The sequence below is a fragment of the Astatotilapia calliptera genome, chromosome 12 (genome assembly GCF_964374335.1).
Source record: "Astatotilapia calliptera chromosome 12, fAstCal68.1, whole genome shotgun sequence".
In the NCBI taxonomy this organism is placed as follows: Eukaryota; Metazoa; Chordata; class Actinopteri; order Cichliformes; family Cichlidae; genus Astatotilapia; species Astatotilapia calliptera.
The window spans coordinates 27807342-27823743 of NC_137433.1; the positions used below are offsets into that span (position 1 = coordinate 27807342).

General features: G+C 39.8%; 1 protein-coding gene across 5 annotated transcripts; it reads right to left on the reverse strand.

The window, feature by feature from the left end:
* Positions 1-446: 446 nt before the first annotated feature.
* Positions 447-11713, reverse strand: cep78 (centrosomal protein 78). Of its 5 annotated transcripts, none has more exons than XM_026188377.2 (17): positions 11584-11666; positions 10153-10206; positions 9323-9591; positions 9047-9222; positions 8822-8894; positions 8614-8717; positions 8007-8181; positions 7798-7911; positions 7424-7488; positions 7229-7331; positions 5818-5932; positions 5558-5600; positions 5331-5474; positions 5139-5216; positions 4361-4542; positions 2836-2983; positions 447-2440 (listed from the first exon to the last, which is right to left on the reverse strand). In XM_026188377.2, the coding sequence occupies exons 3-17, from the start codon at positions 9582-9584 to the stop codon at positions 1844-1846; spliced, it is 2379 nt and encodes a 792-aa protein (XP_026044162.2). In that variant the 5' UTR covers positions 9585-9591; positions 10153-10206; positions 11584-11666; the 3' UTR covers positions 447-1843. The 5 variants fall into 5 exon arrangements, with proteins under 5 accessions (XP_026044162.2, XP_026044160.2, XP_026044161.2 ...); XM_026188375.2 differs by having other exon boundaries at positions 11567-11650; XM_026188376.2 differs by lacking the exon at positions 10153-10206 and having other exon boundaries at positions 11584-11713.
* Positions 11714-16402: the final 4689 nt, after the last annotated feature.

Sequence of the window (16402 nt, forward strand, 5' to 3'; positions counted from 1 at the left end):
CAGCAGAATTTCTGCTCAAAAGTTTTTTCTGAAAACAGCTGGATTTGCTGGAAAGTTGCAAAAAGAGAGATATCACTCAATTTCATGTCTCAGACGTCATAAACAGAAAAACAAAGTCAACATGTACACTTACTGATCACAACTACTAGCAGATATAGCTACCCCCCCCCCCCCCCCAAAAAACATAAAAAGTTACAAAATTAATGTAATTAATCAACCTATTTTACATATATTTCTGTATTCCAATTAATTCTGTGTCAAAATATCTGGAAACATATAAAAATTGAAACTGAAATTGGAAGCATTACGCACAATCTGTCACCTCTCCAGAGATCCGTTCTGTTTTCGGTTGACGTTTGGTGCTTACGTGTTAGGATAATGTGTCAGAACTCTGTGTGCGGGCGTGCGGAGGTGAGGATCCAAATGCAGGACTCGAGAAGACTGAATTGCAACTGAACTACAGCTTTATTGCTGGCGATGAACAAAACATGAACTGAACAATGAATGCTGAGAACGGAAACACACAGGCACAATCTGAGAGTACGACGGGACGCTGAACACTGCAGGACAAGTACACAGGCAGGAACACGAGGGAGCGAGGAACAGGTGGGAACATCCCGGAGAAATTAGACTTAACGAGACAGAGGATGCGAAACTAGAAACACTGATATAAGATCTGAACCTTCAAAATAAAACAGGAAATCCACAGACAGAATACAGATAACTCTGACAGGGAACAGAAGGAACACAGTACAGAGGCCAGGGTGACATCAGGGGCAAACGAATACACAAGCTAAGAAATACAGACCCACAAAAGTCGCGCTTTGCTCACAGTGAGTCAGGACTCCAAAAAAAACAAAAACAAAAACTGGAGTTTAAATATTCACACAAAAAATATTTCAAAAGTACTTTAGTTGTTTTCCCAGCAGGGATTTGTTTAATTTTCTTACCCTTGTGACACTTTAAGTTGGATTTTGAAAAATAACCTATCAAAAAGATGGTTCCTGACAATGAGAATAAAAGTTATGTTAAGGTTGCATTACTCAGTAGGCAGCTGTTCTTGTGGTTCATATCAGATAGAAGATCACACTAACTCTAAGTCATTAAATATTAATAATAGTTTTCTGTATTGCACATGATGAACAAACAGTTTATGTATGAGCACATGTTGACAATGTTAAATGTCAAGTTTAGAATAAAGATAAGAACACTTTATTAGGTGTAAAATTGCAAAATAGTTTATTATAAACTAAATTTAAAGCAAAATAACAGGAACATTAAATTGTGCCATTATATATCATAGAGCCTTAAAAAAAAACCTCTAAATATAAAAAATCTGTCATTTAAAAAAATTACTTTAATGTCCAAAGCTACAAATAAGTAAGAGCACATGTGAAACAAGGAATGACACTTTGCTTTAAGCTCCCATGCAATGTCTTGAAATTGTAAACTTTCTAGTATTTGATTGATTGCTACAAGAATCAGGATTATACTCGAAGAAACAGAGTTATAGATTTGAGAATGTCGCACTGAATTAAACTGCAGATTCCCTGCACTTTATGAAAAACTTCAATAAGACTGTAAATGTAAATCTAAAATGTAAAAACAATAATATAAGGCTAATTTTTTAAATCACTTATTTATTTGGGTTTAAATGCAAAAAACATTTTGTTTCCCTAAACTGAAATGATTTGGACTGAAAATGCAAAAAAAAGAAAAAGAAAAAAAGAACAAAACATTTATAAAGGTGACAAAAAAAAAAATCTACAATTTAAACGCAGCGAATATCTAAACATAGAAGAAAAGGCACTGACACACAGGGAGAAAGTTTATGGTCGCCTAGTTAGGATTCATTATCTGACTGAACCCCCAGACTCTCCAGAGATCTGACCTGCTCTAGAGCGCCTCTCGTAGAAGGGGCTTTCCTCTCTGACCCTTCTGATCCTGACTGACCTACTGTCACCAGCCTTCCATTTCCCCTGTTCCTTGACCCTACTGATCCTACAGACTCTTTGTCGCTTAAAATGTCACTAACACTTGCAGACGAACCACCTCGAGATCCATTGCTATGAGAAGCACGGTTGTAAGTGTAGCTGTTGCTGAAGCTGTATCCATGGGAACTGTTGTTTCTGTGAGAGTTGCTGTTGCTCGTGGGGTGGCTTGGCCGAGTCTGGGAAGTTTTACCAAAGGAAATATTATCAAAGGACTTTTGGCTATAAAAACTGTGTTCAGAGCCTGAGTCGTGCTGGGTGTCAGGCTTTGAAAAATGATTTGCTTCCTCTTCTACATCCACTACACCACTTGCTGCTGGTGCAGAAGCCTGAGTGAAAGTTACATCAAGTGACCTTTCTTTATGAAGGGCTGCTCTAGTAGGGGATGGAGACTTGTGCAATCTGGTGTCAGACAATCCAACGGGGTAGGCAGATGGGGCACCTCCTACCTAAAAACCAGAAATTACATTTGATGAGACAATGTGAAAAACGATTCTATTCTAACTATTCTAATCAAAACTAAAACTGAAGTAACATTAATAATGTCTCATTAACAGATACTCCTCTCATCCTGAGCTGCAAAAGGGAATGTGAATGCATTAAACTATAATTCTTGAACCTAACAATCTGTAGTCAAAGTTAATCTACATTTCTGCTTGATGTGCTTACAAATCTAATGTCCACCATTATCACAGAGGGCAAGTCTACAATGCTGTGAAGCAATGATTTATTTATCCACAATTTGCGTACAGATTTGTGCGCAAATTGGCTTATGCAAACTTTAAAATATTCACCCCACCTGCCAACAGAACATGCTTCCAAAGTTTGCTCTGCATATTCTTACCAAAGACAGAGCATCGATCCTGTAACGCCCTCCAGGCGGTGATGTCGCACCATGCAAAAGTGGTTCTATTGTGGAGGAAAGCTGAGGTTTTCCCAGAGGGTGGAAATCTGACTTGTCAATTCCAGCCATTGAAGCTAGCTGACCTAAGCTACAAGAAATTAAAAAAAAGACATGCAATCAATTAAAAATGAACTTCCAGAGTAGATAACCAGCTAATACCAGCCTACCTTTTTCCTACAACAAATGCAAATAAAAAAATGATTATGGTAAGATGTGACTAAGATAATAAGATATTGGGTACACTGGTGGTGTAACGGTGTGAGGGGATATTTTCTTTGAAGCCCTTTATAACTGCACCACAGCTAATCTGACTACTCTCACTGATCCCTTTATGATCCCAGTGTACTCACCTTCTGATGGCTGCTTTCAGCATGATAACGTCATATTAGTCTTTGAACATGACAATGAGTTCACTGTACTCAAAGAGCCTCCACAGTCACCAGATCTTAATCCAGCAGAGCATATGTTTGCTTAATCTATTCTATTAATAATTAAGGTAGTTCTGAAAGCAAAAATGGGTTCAACCTTGTGCAAGAAGATGCACCTAACTAAGTGGCTAGTGGGCGCATTTTAGATTTAAAAAGATTCCAGAATGATACCCTGACTGAGTGAGTAACTGACTCAAAGATGACTGCGAAATTATACCTAACCCATGGGCTTTGGTTTCCACGTATTAATCCAAGAAATGACAATGACAAACCTAGAGTTTCGTTTTGAATGAAACCCATCCTGTCAGAATTAAACTGCAGAATCAATATCAAATTGGCCAATATTAAAATTAACTTCAGATATTTCCGAAAGAAACTGAAATCTAAGATGCACACCTTTTTTAAATATCACTAGTCTAATATTTTAGAAAATACACCTGTTTGACATCTTATCCCAAGTCAAATACGAGCCATTAACTACACAACCTGTGGTTTTGCCAAACATAACAATTTAATGATACATCACTAACAGAAGTGTGTAATCTGAGTATATGCTCTTTCTATACCACTTGAATGTACTTACTCTTGCAGACCACATTGTTACACTATAAATGATAAGAGCTACAATAATAAGCTGCTTCATCGTGCAGCTGAAATATTAAAGCTACACAAAAGTTTACTCACAGGGTGCCAGACTGTAATACTCTACAAAAATCAAGCAAACACTTTTCTGCAATGTTTTGTACGATACACAAAGATAACTTTATAAAAAATAAAATATAGTAAATAACTGTAGGTATCGTCCTAAAACACACATTAAATGTAACAAGGGGAAGAAAGACAGTTAAATATAAGCCACTTAAAATGGGGATCCATTCAAAACAAAACTAAAAGCCAACTTCTGGCTCAAGAAGTGGAAAAAAGCACACCCACACATAATGAAACTGAAAGATTTTTAAAGAACGGATTTTCAGTAAACCACGTAGGTCCTGTGACAACAGTGGCATTTTGTAATTGCTGGCATTAAAAATACCCACCCAGCATCTTTGAGCAAATCCAGGAAAGCGTGAAACTTAGTGAATGATGTCTCAATGCTCTCCAGAATTGCCTCATCTTCAAGAGCACTGGAAGCCGGTGGTGCTAATGCAGAGCCACTGGCAGCAAGTGCCTCTGACAGGGAGTGATTGGCATCTCGAAGACGAGCATTCTCCAGCTCATACTGAACAGAAATTACATAAAGAATAAAGGCACAGTCTTATTTATTCATTAAAAAAAACAACCAAAAAACACGACTGTTCAATAAAACTGACTCTTCAATAAAGGACGAGCTGTTGCATTACTTCATGAAAAATCAATAAGTACCTCCCACCTGACTCACAAAGAATCACACTATTTTCTATAAACAACTTTGAGAATCAAATAACATGGGAAATAACACAGTTTCAATAGCAAAAGTACACCAATTAAACCAACATGCTGTTTTCTGTTAATTCCCTGGAGTAAATTTAAAACAACTTTAGATTTGCAGCCACTAGAATGCATCTCTCTTGCACTTATGAGGGCTCAAAATTGCTGGTCAAGAATAACAGATAAAAAAAAAAAAGTAAAAATGTTGACCCATTTTTGTGTATTTCAAGGGTCTGTGATTTGGAACATGTTGGTCAAATTAATTTTCAAAGATTTTAAGAAATCAGCTGATTGTGAGAGGGTTGATTTTCTATGGATTTTCTATGATTAAAACTTGCAATAAAAGGAAAACATTAAAAATAAATAACAGGCATAAATTTATCTGTATGTATTACAGATTTTATTTACCTCCATGAGCCTGGACTCAGCCTTCAGTCTGGCCCTCCGCTCTTCTCCGAGCCTCATACGGCACTCGTTTAGCTCCATCTACAGGGCATGGATCAGAAGAGCAGTGTGTGAGGTGGTTTTGTTTAATGAACTCTTCACATACCACATCTTTGACTTTAGAAGCAGCAAAAACACATTACAAAAATGACTAACCTGTATTTGTTCAAACCTCCGCGAAATGAATCTGTCCTGACGATTAAGAGAAGATGGTCTCGGTTCCACTTCCACCACTTCCTCTTCATCATCCTCCTCTGCCTCTGAATCAGACTCCATGGTAACTTTCACTGTGGCTGCACCCTAATAAGATATTAACATTAATGCTGCTGTTTAGGGCTCTTTATTCATTACGCTGCATTACACACAGACACAAGACAGCTTACCTGAAAGCTATGGTCTGTTACAGTAATTCCAGGAGGCAAACCTCTGCAGAAGCAAAAACATAGTATTAGTCTCTACATGACTATAATAAACAGTGAATGCTTTTTAAACATATAATTACATTCCCTACAGGTTCCCATATGCAGAAAAAATAAACTTCCAGACCCCCAAAACACACACACAATCCAAACTATCTTCCAAACTTATTAATGGAACATAGTTTTTGTTGTTTGCTTGTTGTTTCTTCTGAACATATCTTCACCTTTGGCGTCCAGCTCGTGCAGCAGCACGCCAAGGCACATGGGGGGTGCGTGATGGCTTAGGTTTCAGAGCAGCAGCTGAACTCCGTCCACCAGGAGATGGTCCTTTATGAGTGGCTGCAAAGAGAAGACATGTCCATGAATTCTGAGAAATCTTCACCTCTAAGAAGGGCGCAGCGTTGATGATGCAAAGTCCTCATAGTATTATGAACTGTACTTTATCACCATTTATTAAAAGTGCCTTGAGGTGTCTGTTGTGATTTGGCACTATATAAATGAATAATAATCAATCCATCCATCGTCTTTTGCCATCCAATTCAGGGACGTGGGGGGTCTGGAGTCTATCCTAGGAGTCTCAGGGCGAGAGGCAAGGTACACCCTGGACAGGCCGCCAGTCTGCCACAGGGCTAACACACAGAGACAGACAACCATTCACACTCGCATCCACACATATGGGCAATTAACCATCATCAATTAACCTAACCTCGCTAACTGCATGTCTTTGGACTGCAGGAGGAAGCCGTAGGAACCCACACAAACATGGGGAGAACATGCAAACACCACACAGAAAGACCCTGGCCTGAGAGAGGACTTGAACTCAGGGCCTTGCTGTGAGGCAACAGTGCTAATCACTGCATCACTAGGCATTAATGTGCATTAATAATATTTAATTAAACTGAACAATGATAAATGACAAACTGATAAATCTTTGCTCACAGAAAATTGTTAGGTCCCTCCCAATAATAACACAAGATATGCGCAAAATAGTGGAAGTGATTATAATGGCCAGCAGAACATGTGTGTGGGCTTTCCATGAATTAATCAATGCAAAAATGATAAGAACTACATGCTTTGTGAAACTAGCAGATATTACTTGCTTCTAACAAGCAGGGTATAAACATCACACGCAAATAGATGAAAGACTAATTAATCTAGGTGAGTATCTACTGAAATCATCCTATAAATAAGGGCAAAGTCAACTAAACCATAATCAAACACATCACAAATTCAAGATTATTTTTGCACCTATCAGCAGGAGAAACAAAATAAAATCACAATGAATTCAGTTCTTACCATGTCTCCAGATGACTTAAAAATTTAATTTGAGAAGTTGAAAAGACACAGAGAATAAGCAATACTATCTCAAACAGACTGAAAGAAATCCTCCAGTGAATTTACACTGCACACATACATGCACAAAAACCCCCAACATAAAACAGAGAAATGTGCCTATGCTCATAAAAATAAATGAATAAATATCTGTTTTTAATAGGCTGATTTTAGGTGTACAACCAGAAATACTGAATTTACTGTGTTTTGTCTGACTAGGGAGACAATAACATGGAGTTACATGCAGTCTGTCTGTGTTTATCTGGAACATGGAACAAGAAAAATGTATGTATACATAAATACCTATTCTAAATGCAGCTTTCCCTCTGACTGTACTGGGTAATGCTCTCCTCCTTGGACCAGAAGCTCTCTGTGGTTCTGACGCTGCAGGCTTGATCCAGCAATACTGCAGGACAACATAAGGAAGACACATGCATACAAATACACCACCTAGAGCAATGGTTCCACCCCCCCGGAATATTTCTCCCAAAAACTTACCTCTGGTGACTGTCCATGACCATTCATTAGTACTTTCTCTATTATAGTTTTAATTAGGAGTTTATCTGAAAGGAAAACTCAAAATCAGTGAAGATTAAGTACCAGAAACATTTCTAGAAATTTATGTTTCGTTGGTTTAGAGATGAACTACTACATGACTGATGTAATTACAGTATTACTCAAATGATCTTTCTACAATTGGAAAGTGCCACGCACACACAGAATTTGGTTTGCATTAATATGTCAAATGGAAACGTAAAAACAAACCAGCTCAAGCAGTGGAACGAACAATATTTTATCAGATTGGGAAAAGTGCTATTAAGTCTGGAAAAAAACAAGAAAATGCTATTGCCTTGACTTAGGTAGCAACTTACCAACTAACGGGTTACCACGGATATCCAGCACACACAAAGAAGAATTCGTTTTCAAGGCTTCTAGCAAATGACGAGCGCCTTCGTTGGAAAGACCACACCTTTGCAGGTCCACAGCTGTTTTACAAGCCAAAAATCAGAAACAGAAATCCTATCAAAAATTTGTACAATAAGGAAAACAACAAACACCACAAACTCACAAATCTACTAACCTTTAACCCAGAGGTCTTCAGCAAGTTCACTCGCAAGAGCCGCAGCACCCCGGTCCCCAATTAAAGTGTTACAGTTAAGTGTGACACGGCGAAGACCTCCCATACCCTCAAACTGCGGCTGTCGATACCTCAGAGACTCCGCCCACGCCGTACCATGTCTTTGCATACCCTGATGCTTTAAGATAAATAAAAGGATTCTTACAAAAGTTGTGATGAAAAATTTTAAGACTCTTCCACTTCTATTACTGAACGAAAAGGCCCACATTGTCTTATTCTATCTTTTATTACATAATGTTCTGACTAACTGATAACTTCTCTCTCTAAATCTTCTAGGTTTAAGCTGCATATACACTGGAAGCGATTCAAGGCCATGTTTTGACTAGAGACCATAGAAAGTGAACAAGTAAAATCGCTTCCAGTGTGTATACAGCTTTACAATCCCTCTGTCAAAAAACATGCTGCTGTAATCTGCACTGTGCACCTCAATTTTTTCCCTAACAAACTTTTTTAACAATTATTATCTGGATAGTTTACAATTATTAAATAATCATCTCTCAATAAAAAATAAAATAGACTGCCAGATGACACTGAAAATCAAATACTATACCTTGATAATATTGGCCATGTGCTCTGCCCCCCTCCAGGTAAGACTGCATCCACTAAAATCCACTGCCCTGATGTTAGCAGAATACTTAACGCTTTGGCAAATGACTAAAACATATAGAAACATAGAGAACACACAGTTACACAGGTAACATACAATACAAACTCCTTTCCTGAACAAAATTAGGAGACAGTAATATAATTGCACATACCCTCTAAGCCCTCATCACTGATTGGACAGTTAATCAGAGATAGGTTTTCCAAGGAAGTGCTTTTTGCCAAACCCTAGATTAGGATCATTTCAACAAAGAACTTGTTTTAATAAATGTCCATTCTAAGAGTGAACAAAAAAGCAAAAACCACAGAAAAAGTTCTGAATAACATTTTTAAAAATTAAACAGTTACAATGCTTTGCTTTTAAAATGCTCTGCTTTCACCTTTGTTAGGGTGATGAGGTCCCTTTCTCTCAGTGGAAGTCCATTGAGCTGCAGCGTCTTGAGGTTGGGAGAAACAGTGAGGCACTCTCTGAGGGCCTTGCACAGCTTTAATGTCATATCCTTGGAGCGAATAGCTGGAATCTTCCTCCTGAAGCTAGATTTAAGATATCTTCTATCTGAAACCAATGGTGACATTGTTGTTTTAAGTAAAATCTGAAAATCAACAAGTTTCTAACATAGACAATTAAAATCGTATAAACTGTTTCAATAACGTACCTGCCTCTCCAGAAGCCAAACTAGCTTGGTATGTGCTACTTATTGCTATGTGGTGCAGGTGTTTATTAATGGATATAGAGCTGAGAACGGGTGGCCAGTCTGTTAGCTTCAGCTTGTCTCCATTAAAGTCCAGCATCCCTTTGTTGAGGTTCATTTTAACTGCAGGAAGGGGGACAGATTCCTGCCTGGCACAGGCAAACTCATAGTAAGCCATAAAGTCCTGAGCACCCTGCCGCCGAATCTGAGCACTGTCCGGGGCCATCTTTGATCTAGGAATAAAAATATTCAAAGTAAGACAAAGAGAACTATTTAAATTGGTAGGAGTACTTCAAGATCACAGTAATGGAAAAACAGCACACATCACGGCAACTTTACTTTCACACCATATCGTATTTTTCATACGATTGCTTCAATTTAAGTAGAAAATTCTCCTATTTCTGTGTATATGATTACATCTTTGTCTTCTTCCTGAAGCTGGTCCTTTCAAGGGTCGACACAGAGGATCACGTGCCTCCATCTCACCCCATCTCTAGCATCCCGTTCTGTCACACCAACCCTCTGCATGTCCTCCTTTACTACACCAAGAACCTCCTCTGAAGTCTTCCTCTTTCCCTCCTGCCTGGCAGCTTCATATTCAACATCTTTTATCCAATATTGTCCAAACTACTCTTTAATTTCACCTCCAAAACACTTAACCTGAGCCGTCTTTCTGATATACTTTTCTGATCTTGTCTATCCTGTCCACCACCTTAGAAACCTTTGCTTTCACTGCTGTTATCCTTCTGTCACAAATCAACACCTGACACTCGTCTCCAACCACTCCACCCTACCTGCACTCGCTTCTTCACCTCTCTCGTGCACTGTCCTTTGCCCTCGATTGTTGACTGCAGGTATTTAAATATATATATAATTAGACATCTGCTGAAAAAGTTCTCATTCTTAAACAAGTGCTTGTTCAAAGGGGTTCTCTGATTCTTTCAATTTTCTTTATATTATTGCTATAAAAATGACACTGAATTGAAATTGAACTGAATTAATTTACAAAACTTGTTCAACTTTATTCACGTATTGCTATATCATAACATTTACAGACACAGCAACAAGTATGTGGGGTGGCCATATGCGAGCCACTAAAAATATTGAGGTGGCACACCAGAAACAGAATTTACAGTTGGGTATGAAAGTACATTATATTATTTTATTTTGATTAAATCCAGTTGTGTAATGCATGAAGTCACAATTAAAAACAGCAGCTCTAGACCCTGATGCTGACATTCACTGCTAGCATAGACAGTCTTTGGTTGCTAGGAGCCGAGCTGAGCTAACGCCACTGGTTTAACCTTAGCTCTAGGTTACTTGAAAATATGACAAAATAATTAATCTAAAAGAATGATATTCCTACTTAATTTCCTGCTAATAAAGTTTATATCATGTCTATGAAGGTATTAAAGTTTATATCACTGAAAATAGGTAAATATGAAAACCAAATGAGATTTTGAAATCTATATTAATCAGTTTTAACTGATCGACTGATCAATTAATTGAGTGGAAGTCCCAGGATGGCTTCACTGATTCTCAGCAGAGCTGACTAGAAGCAGCTTAAGATTCACTCTCCCAGACTGGAGTTCACTTTAACAGCAAACTTGTTCATGAAATACAAATACATATTAGATCATTAGATTTCCATGTTGGCCCTGAGATGCACAGTGATCTGTCCAGGGACTGGCACCAGCTTTTCTGCACCCTTATTACATTATTCCCAACATAGGGCAGTCAGGGGGAGCCACTGGGGGTGCCAGCAAATTTTGGGGCTTAGCCAGTGCCTCCTCTGGGCCCGCAGAACAAATAAGCTATCAAAATATTTCGATAGCTTTGTTATGTAACTGGCCAGTTATCACTATTAAGCCAAGCCATAACCAGCCCTTCATCTGAAGACCATACACAGATCACAAGTTTTCGTTAACATTTCAATGTTAACCTTACAATAAAGCTAATCGTTGACTTTCACTGATTTTGAATCTTCACCAATTATCTATGCACAGTGTAACCGCTTTCTCTCATTAAGTGCAGAGCGCTAAGGTTAAACCAGTGGCGTTAGCTCAGCTCGGCTCCTAGCAACCAAAGACTGTCTATGCTAACAGTCAATGTCAGCATCAGGGTCTAGAGCTGCTGTTTTTAATTGTGACTTCATGCATTACACAACTGGATTTAATCAAAATAAAATAATATAATGTACTTTCATACCCAACTAAAGACTATACCGTCGCGGGACTGATGTATGACTTTTCCTCGACGTTGCTTGACAACTTCAGCGGTCTGTTATTGTTGACAACATAAACGACCGCTCAAAAGTGGCGCTGTAGTGCCAGCAAACCCACGCCCACTTCTTCTTCAGTGTACCATTTGCAGCTCTAGCCAGAGATCTGCTGCCATCTATCAAAGCGGAGCGGTAAAACATATCACAGGGAGTCACAGCCAATGACTGTACGGTCATAACCTATTTAGAGAAGCTTGAGTACATAATAAACTATCCAGTTGTAAAACAGATGACACAGAAGTTAAAACAGAAGTTAATCTGCATTCCCCACTGGGCCTAAATTTTAGGAAATAAATGTGTACAATAACCGTTTTGGCTAAGCAAATTTGTGCAAAAATGGATTTGGATTTAAATGCACTGATATAGATATCCCTATTCTGGTGAATCAACCACTCCTAGTTGAATGAATGTGATGTTAAAAGTTTCTTTCTGCCATTTAGAAATCAGAAATCAGAAAGGGTTTTATTGCCAAATGTTGAGCAGGTTTACAACATTAGGAAATTGCTGCGGTACTTAGTGCAGCACTGCGGTACTTAGTGCGTTATAGTTAAACTGTGGATGCTCCAATTCTACTTAAAGGAACACACAGCCACTCTCCATATCCTGTTTGGGAGGAACAGCCACAACCTTCAATTACGTCATTCTAAGAAGTGAATTCAGTGAAACAGTCTTCTATGTAATCATTTCCCATTTTGTTGACTGCTTTAGCACTACCTTTATGCGATTTTGAAGCAGATACAATATTCACATCATTTATGACTTGAAAAAGATAATAATACTAGAAATTAATGTTGTATTTTTACGTTTTGTATAATGTATTTAAACAATTCCAATACAGTAAAAATTAGGGCATTTGACAGCTCTAAAATGCACTAAACTATTTTTTAAAGACTCTCTCATATTCACATTACACAGTCAACTTTCTTGAAAGTTGTCCAGGATGAGACAATGAACTTTCTTTCTTGGGGCCATCAGTCAGGTGGCACGTCTCACATGTAAGAAAGCATTGTCTTTGTTTGGCAGACTGCAGGGAAAGGCTGCATTGAGCAGTTGTGTTTGTTGAATGTAAGATAAACAGATTTGTGAAATATTTTCATATCTAATCTTGGTTAATGTCTAAACGACCGCTCAAAAGTGGCGCTAACCGTAGACAGAGTGTACTAACCGTAGACAGAGTGCACTAACCGTAGACAGAGTGTCAGAGTGGGTAAGAACACCTCTTCCACCCTTGTGGTCAACACCGGTGCCCCTCAGGGGTGTGTTCTGAGCCCTCTGCTATACACTCTCTTCACCCATGACTGTATTTCCTCCTGCGCGTCCAATCTCATTGTTAAGTTTGCAGATGACACTACAGTGCTCGGACTTATATCCAACAATGATGAGACAAACTATAGGACAGAGGTGCAACAACTAGAGTCATGGTGCCACGACAATAACTTGGTCTTAAACACCAAAAAGACCAAGGAGATCATTGTAGATTTCCGGAAGAGGGGCCATAACAACCATCTGCCTCTCTTCATTGGCAGTGAGGCGGTGGAGAGGGTGAGCAGTTTTAAATTCTTGGGGGTAACTGTGACCGAGGACCTGTCCTGGGGCAACCATATCACCTCAGTTGTACGGAAGGCCCAACAGCGCCTCTACTACCTGAGGAGACTGCGGAGCGCACGAATTCCCAGATCTCTGATGTTGAACTTCTACAACTGTTTTGGATTTTTACACAGCCTTCATATGGGCTCTTGCCTGGTGTGATGTCCTTTATTCCAGCTTCGTCCAGCCATTGGCAGGATTTCTGGATGTCAGCCACCTCCTCTATCTGCCGGTGGTACATACCATGCAGGAGGTTGTCCGATGGTTTCTCCTCTTCCTCCTCTTTCTTGGGTTTCTGCTGCCTGAGGTATTCACTGAGCACGCGGTTAGTTGGGGTAATCTTCCTGATGTATTCGTGGATGTTCGCTGCATCATCATGGACTGTGGTACTGACACTCACTTGTCCCCAGCCTCCTTCTTTCCACTTAGCATGTAGGGGTGGCTGTAGCTCAGGTGGTAGAGCAGCTCAGCCATTAACCAGAAGGTCGGTGGTTTGATTCCAGTCTGCATGCCAAATATCCTTGGGCAAGATACTAACCCCATGTTGCTCTGCAATGCATCCATCAGAGTGTGAATGTGTATGATTGTTAGATAGAGCACTTAAGAGTTTAGAAGAAGTGCTTGTGTGAATGGGTGTGATTGGGTGAATGAATTAGCTGTATAAAGCGCTTTGAGTGCTCAGACAGAGCAGAAAAGCGCTATATAAGAACCAGTCCGTATACCATGTATGTACGACTACACGCCTCTGGAGAGGGCGTCGCAAGTTCGATTCCCATCTGGGGGTGTCTGTATCCAGTAAGGGTCCTAGACTAGACCCGCCCATGCTAACCAGGCCTACCTACCTACCGCAGACATGAGCGAGAGACAGAAATATGAAGTCATATCAGCTCGGATGTTGCCCGGATCAACAAGGTCTGTGTCAGATGTCGAGGAACCAGGGCAACCGGATCAGAATTGGGCTACTGGGGGCATTGGTGGGCAAGAGATCAAATATATATAATCGCCACAGCATAATGTACATTATTTATGAATAAAGTGAAAATGACATTAAACATGAGACTTAAGTTTGGCTGCTTTGACAGTTACAGTCTGCACTTTGAGTTGTTGTTTTTTGTGTTTTTTGTTTTGTTTGTAGAAACTGTTCTGTGGTCAACCCACAGAAGGGACACAAAGAGGAACCTGTATTTTAGACCAGTGTACACCGGTAGCTGTGAATCCTCTTGGTCTTGGCAGCCTCAGTGACTCTGCTGAATTCAGTCACAAACGTCTCACCAACACTGCACATATTGTGATGGTAAAAAATAAATATAGAACTTAAATATATAAAAAAATACTTTTGTTTTATGATGTTGTCAAAACACCCTTTCCCCTTAGCGTGTCCAGTGGTGCCAGTTAAGTTGAACACTGTTGCTAATGCCTGGAATGCCACTGTGGTATCACAGAGTAAGTATGAGAGCTATTCCTTCTTGCTTGCCAAGTAGACCTTACCAACCATTAAAAAAATATATATCAGTAATTTGTGCACATTTAACTTAACGCAACATAAATGTATTTATAAAAAACACTGAAAAACAACTCACATTGACAAAAGAAGGTTGATTTAAAATGTATTTAGTGAAAGTAATGATTTTATCTTTCTAAACTTTAGGTTGAATGCTTGCAACTGAGTTAAGTGTATTGTTTGGAAGTCTATAGGCAACCTTCTGTAAGCATGAAAGGTCCTCTAATGATGAAAGAGACTTGTTGAAATATAGTTTCCCATATATATTCTGTTTTAAAAATAGATGCAATTTTGTATACTTGTTACTTATAGTTTAAACAATTTTAACAAACACACAACACAGAGAATTTTTAAGCATAAGATGAAGCTAAATGTGGACACACAACAGAGAAAAATAGCTGTGTGCCTTGGTATTACCAGGTTGAACCATCAGGGGAAGTAAGGAGTGAAAGGCAAGAAAGGCAGAGCCACAGTGGCTCAAAGTGGCCTCCAGAAAATGCAGTCACCAAGAGGTGGAGTGGCTCAGAGGCAGAGGTCAGCCAGGTCAAAAAATTTAACAGGACGGTCAGATGAACTAGTCTTATTGATTAACGTAGTAGATCCTTTAATCTGCTGTCATGGTGGCATTGAAAACAAGTATATGAACTTGCAGCAATGGAAGGCAATACCATGGCAACCCACTGACACACCTGAAACTACCACTGAAATCAGACAAAGGGAAAGAGCGAGTGAGGGACGGAAAGAACGCCTACTTAGAGGGGAGAGGCTGAATACTTAAGCATTTAAAATGGTGTGGCATTTTTCCAAACAACATCCATTTGTGGTTTCCTAACTGGTGAAAGCAGATAAAGCCAAGTTGTAAATGAATTAGAAGTGCCAGTGATTCATCATCCACAGAAGCTGGAGAAACAGGAGATGGGGAAGAACTTACAGTAAACACTCTATATTCACATTAAAAGCAGTAAACAGAATAAACACTTGCTAAATGTATTTTCAAACTCCAGACTTGGAATTTCGAGAACCACACCCAAGGTTGCCAAACCAATAACCAGGAGATAAACATTTTCCTGCTGTTTCCATAAACCAGCCTGATCTGTTTAGAACCTTTTGGAAAATTTAACTCCCTGTTACGGCCCTAGCTGGGCCTCCTGATACTGCCCTTGTGTGGGCGTGGTGTTTTTCTCCGCCTCCTCCTCTTCTGCTCCACCCCTCTGTCTCTCTCTTGCTCTTCTCTCTCCCCAGGACACAGCTGCTGCTCATTGGACTCATTTACCACCTGGGCCCAGTCAGCAATCACCTCTCTGAGGTCATATAAGCTGGGGATGAGCTGTGAGCAAGGGGTAGCCTGCCTCTGCTTGGTGTGTAGCCTGCCTCTGCTTGGTGTGTAGCCTGCCTCTGCTTGGTGTGTAGCCTGCCTCTGCTTGGTGTGTAGCCTGCCTCTGCTTGGTGTGTAGCCTGCCTCTGCTTGGTGTGTAGCCTGCCTCTGCTTGGTGTGTAGCCTGCCTCTGCTTGGTGTGTAGCCTGCCTCTGCTTGGTGTGTAGCCTGCCTCTGCTTGGTGTGTAGCCTGCCTCTGCTTGGTGTGTAGCCTGCCTCTGCTTGGTGTGTAGCCTGCCTCTGCTTGGTGTGTAGCCTGCCTCTGCTTGGTGTGTAGCCTGCCTCTGCTTGGTGTGTAGC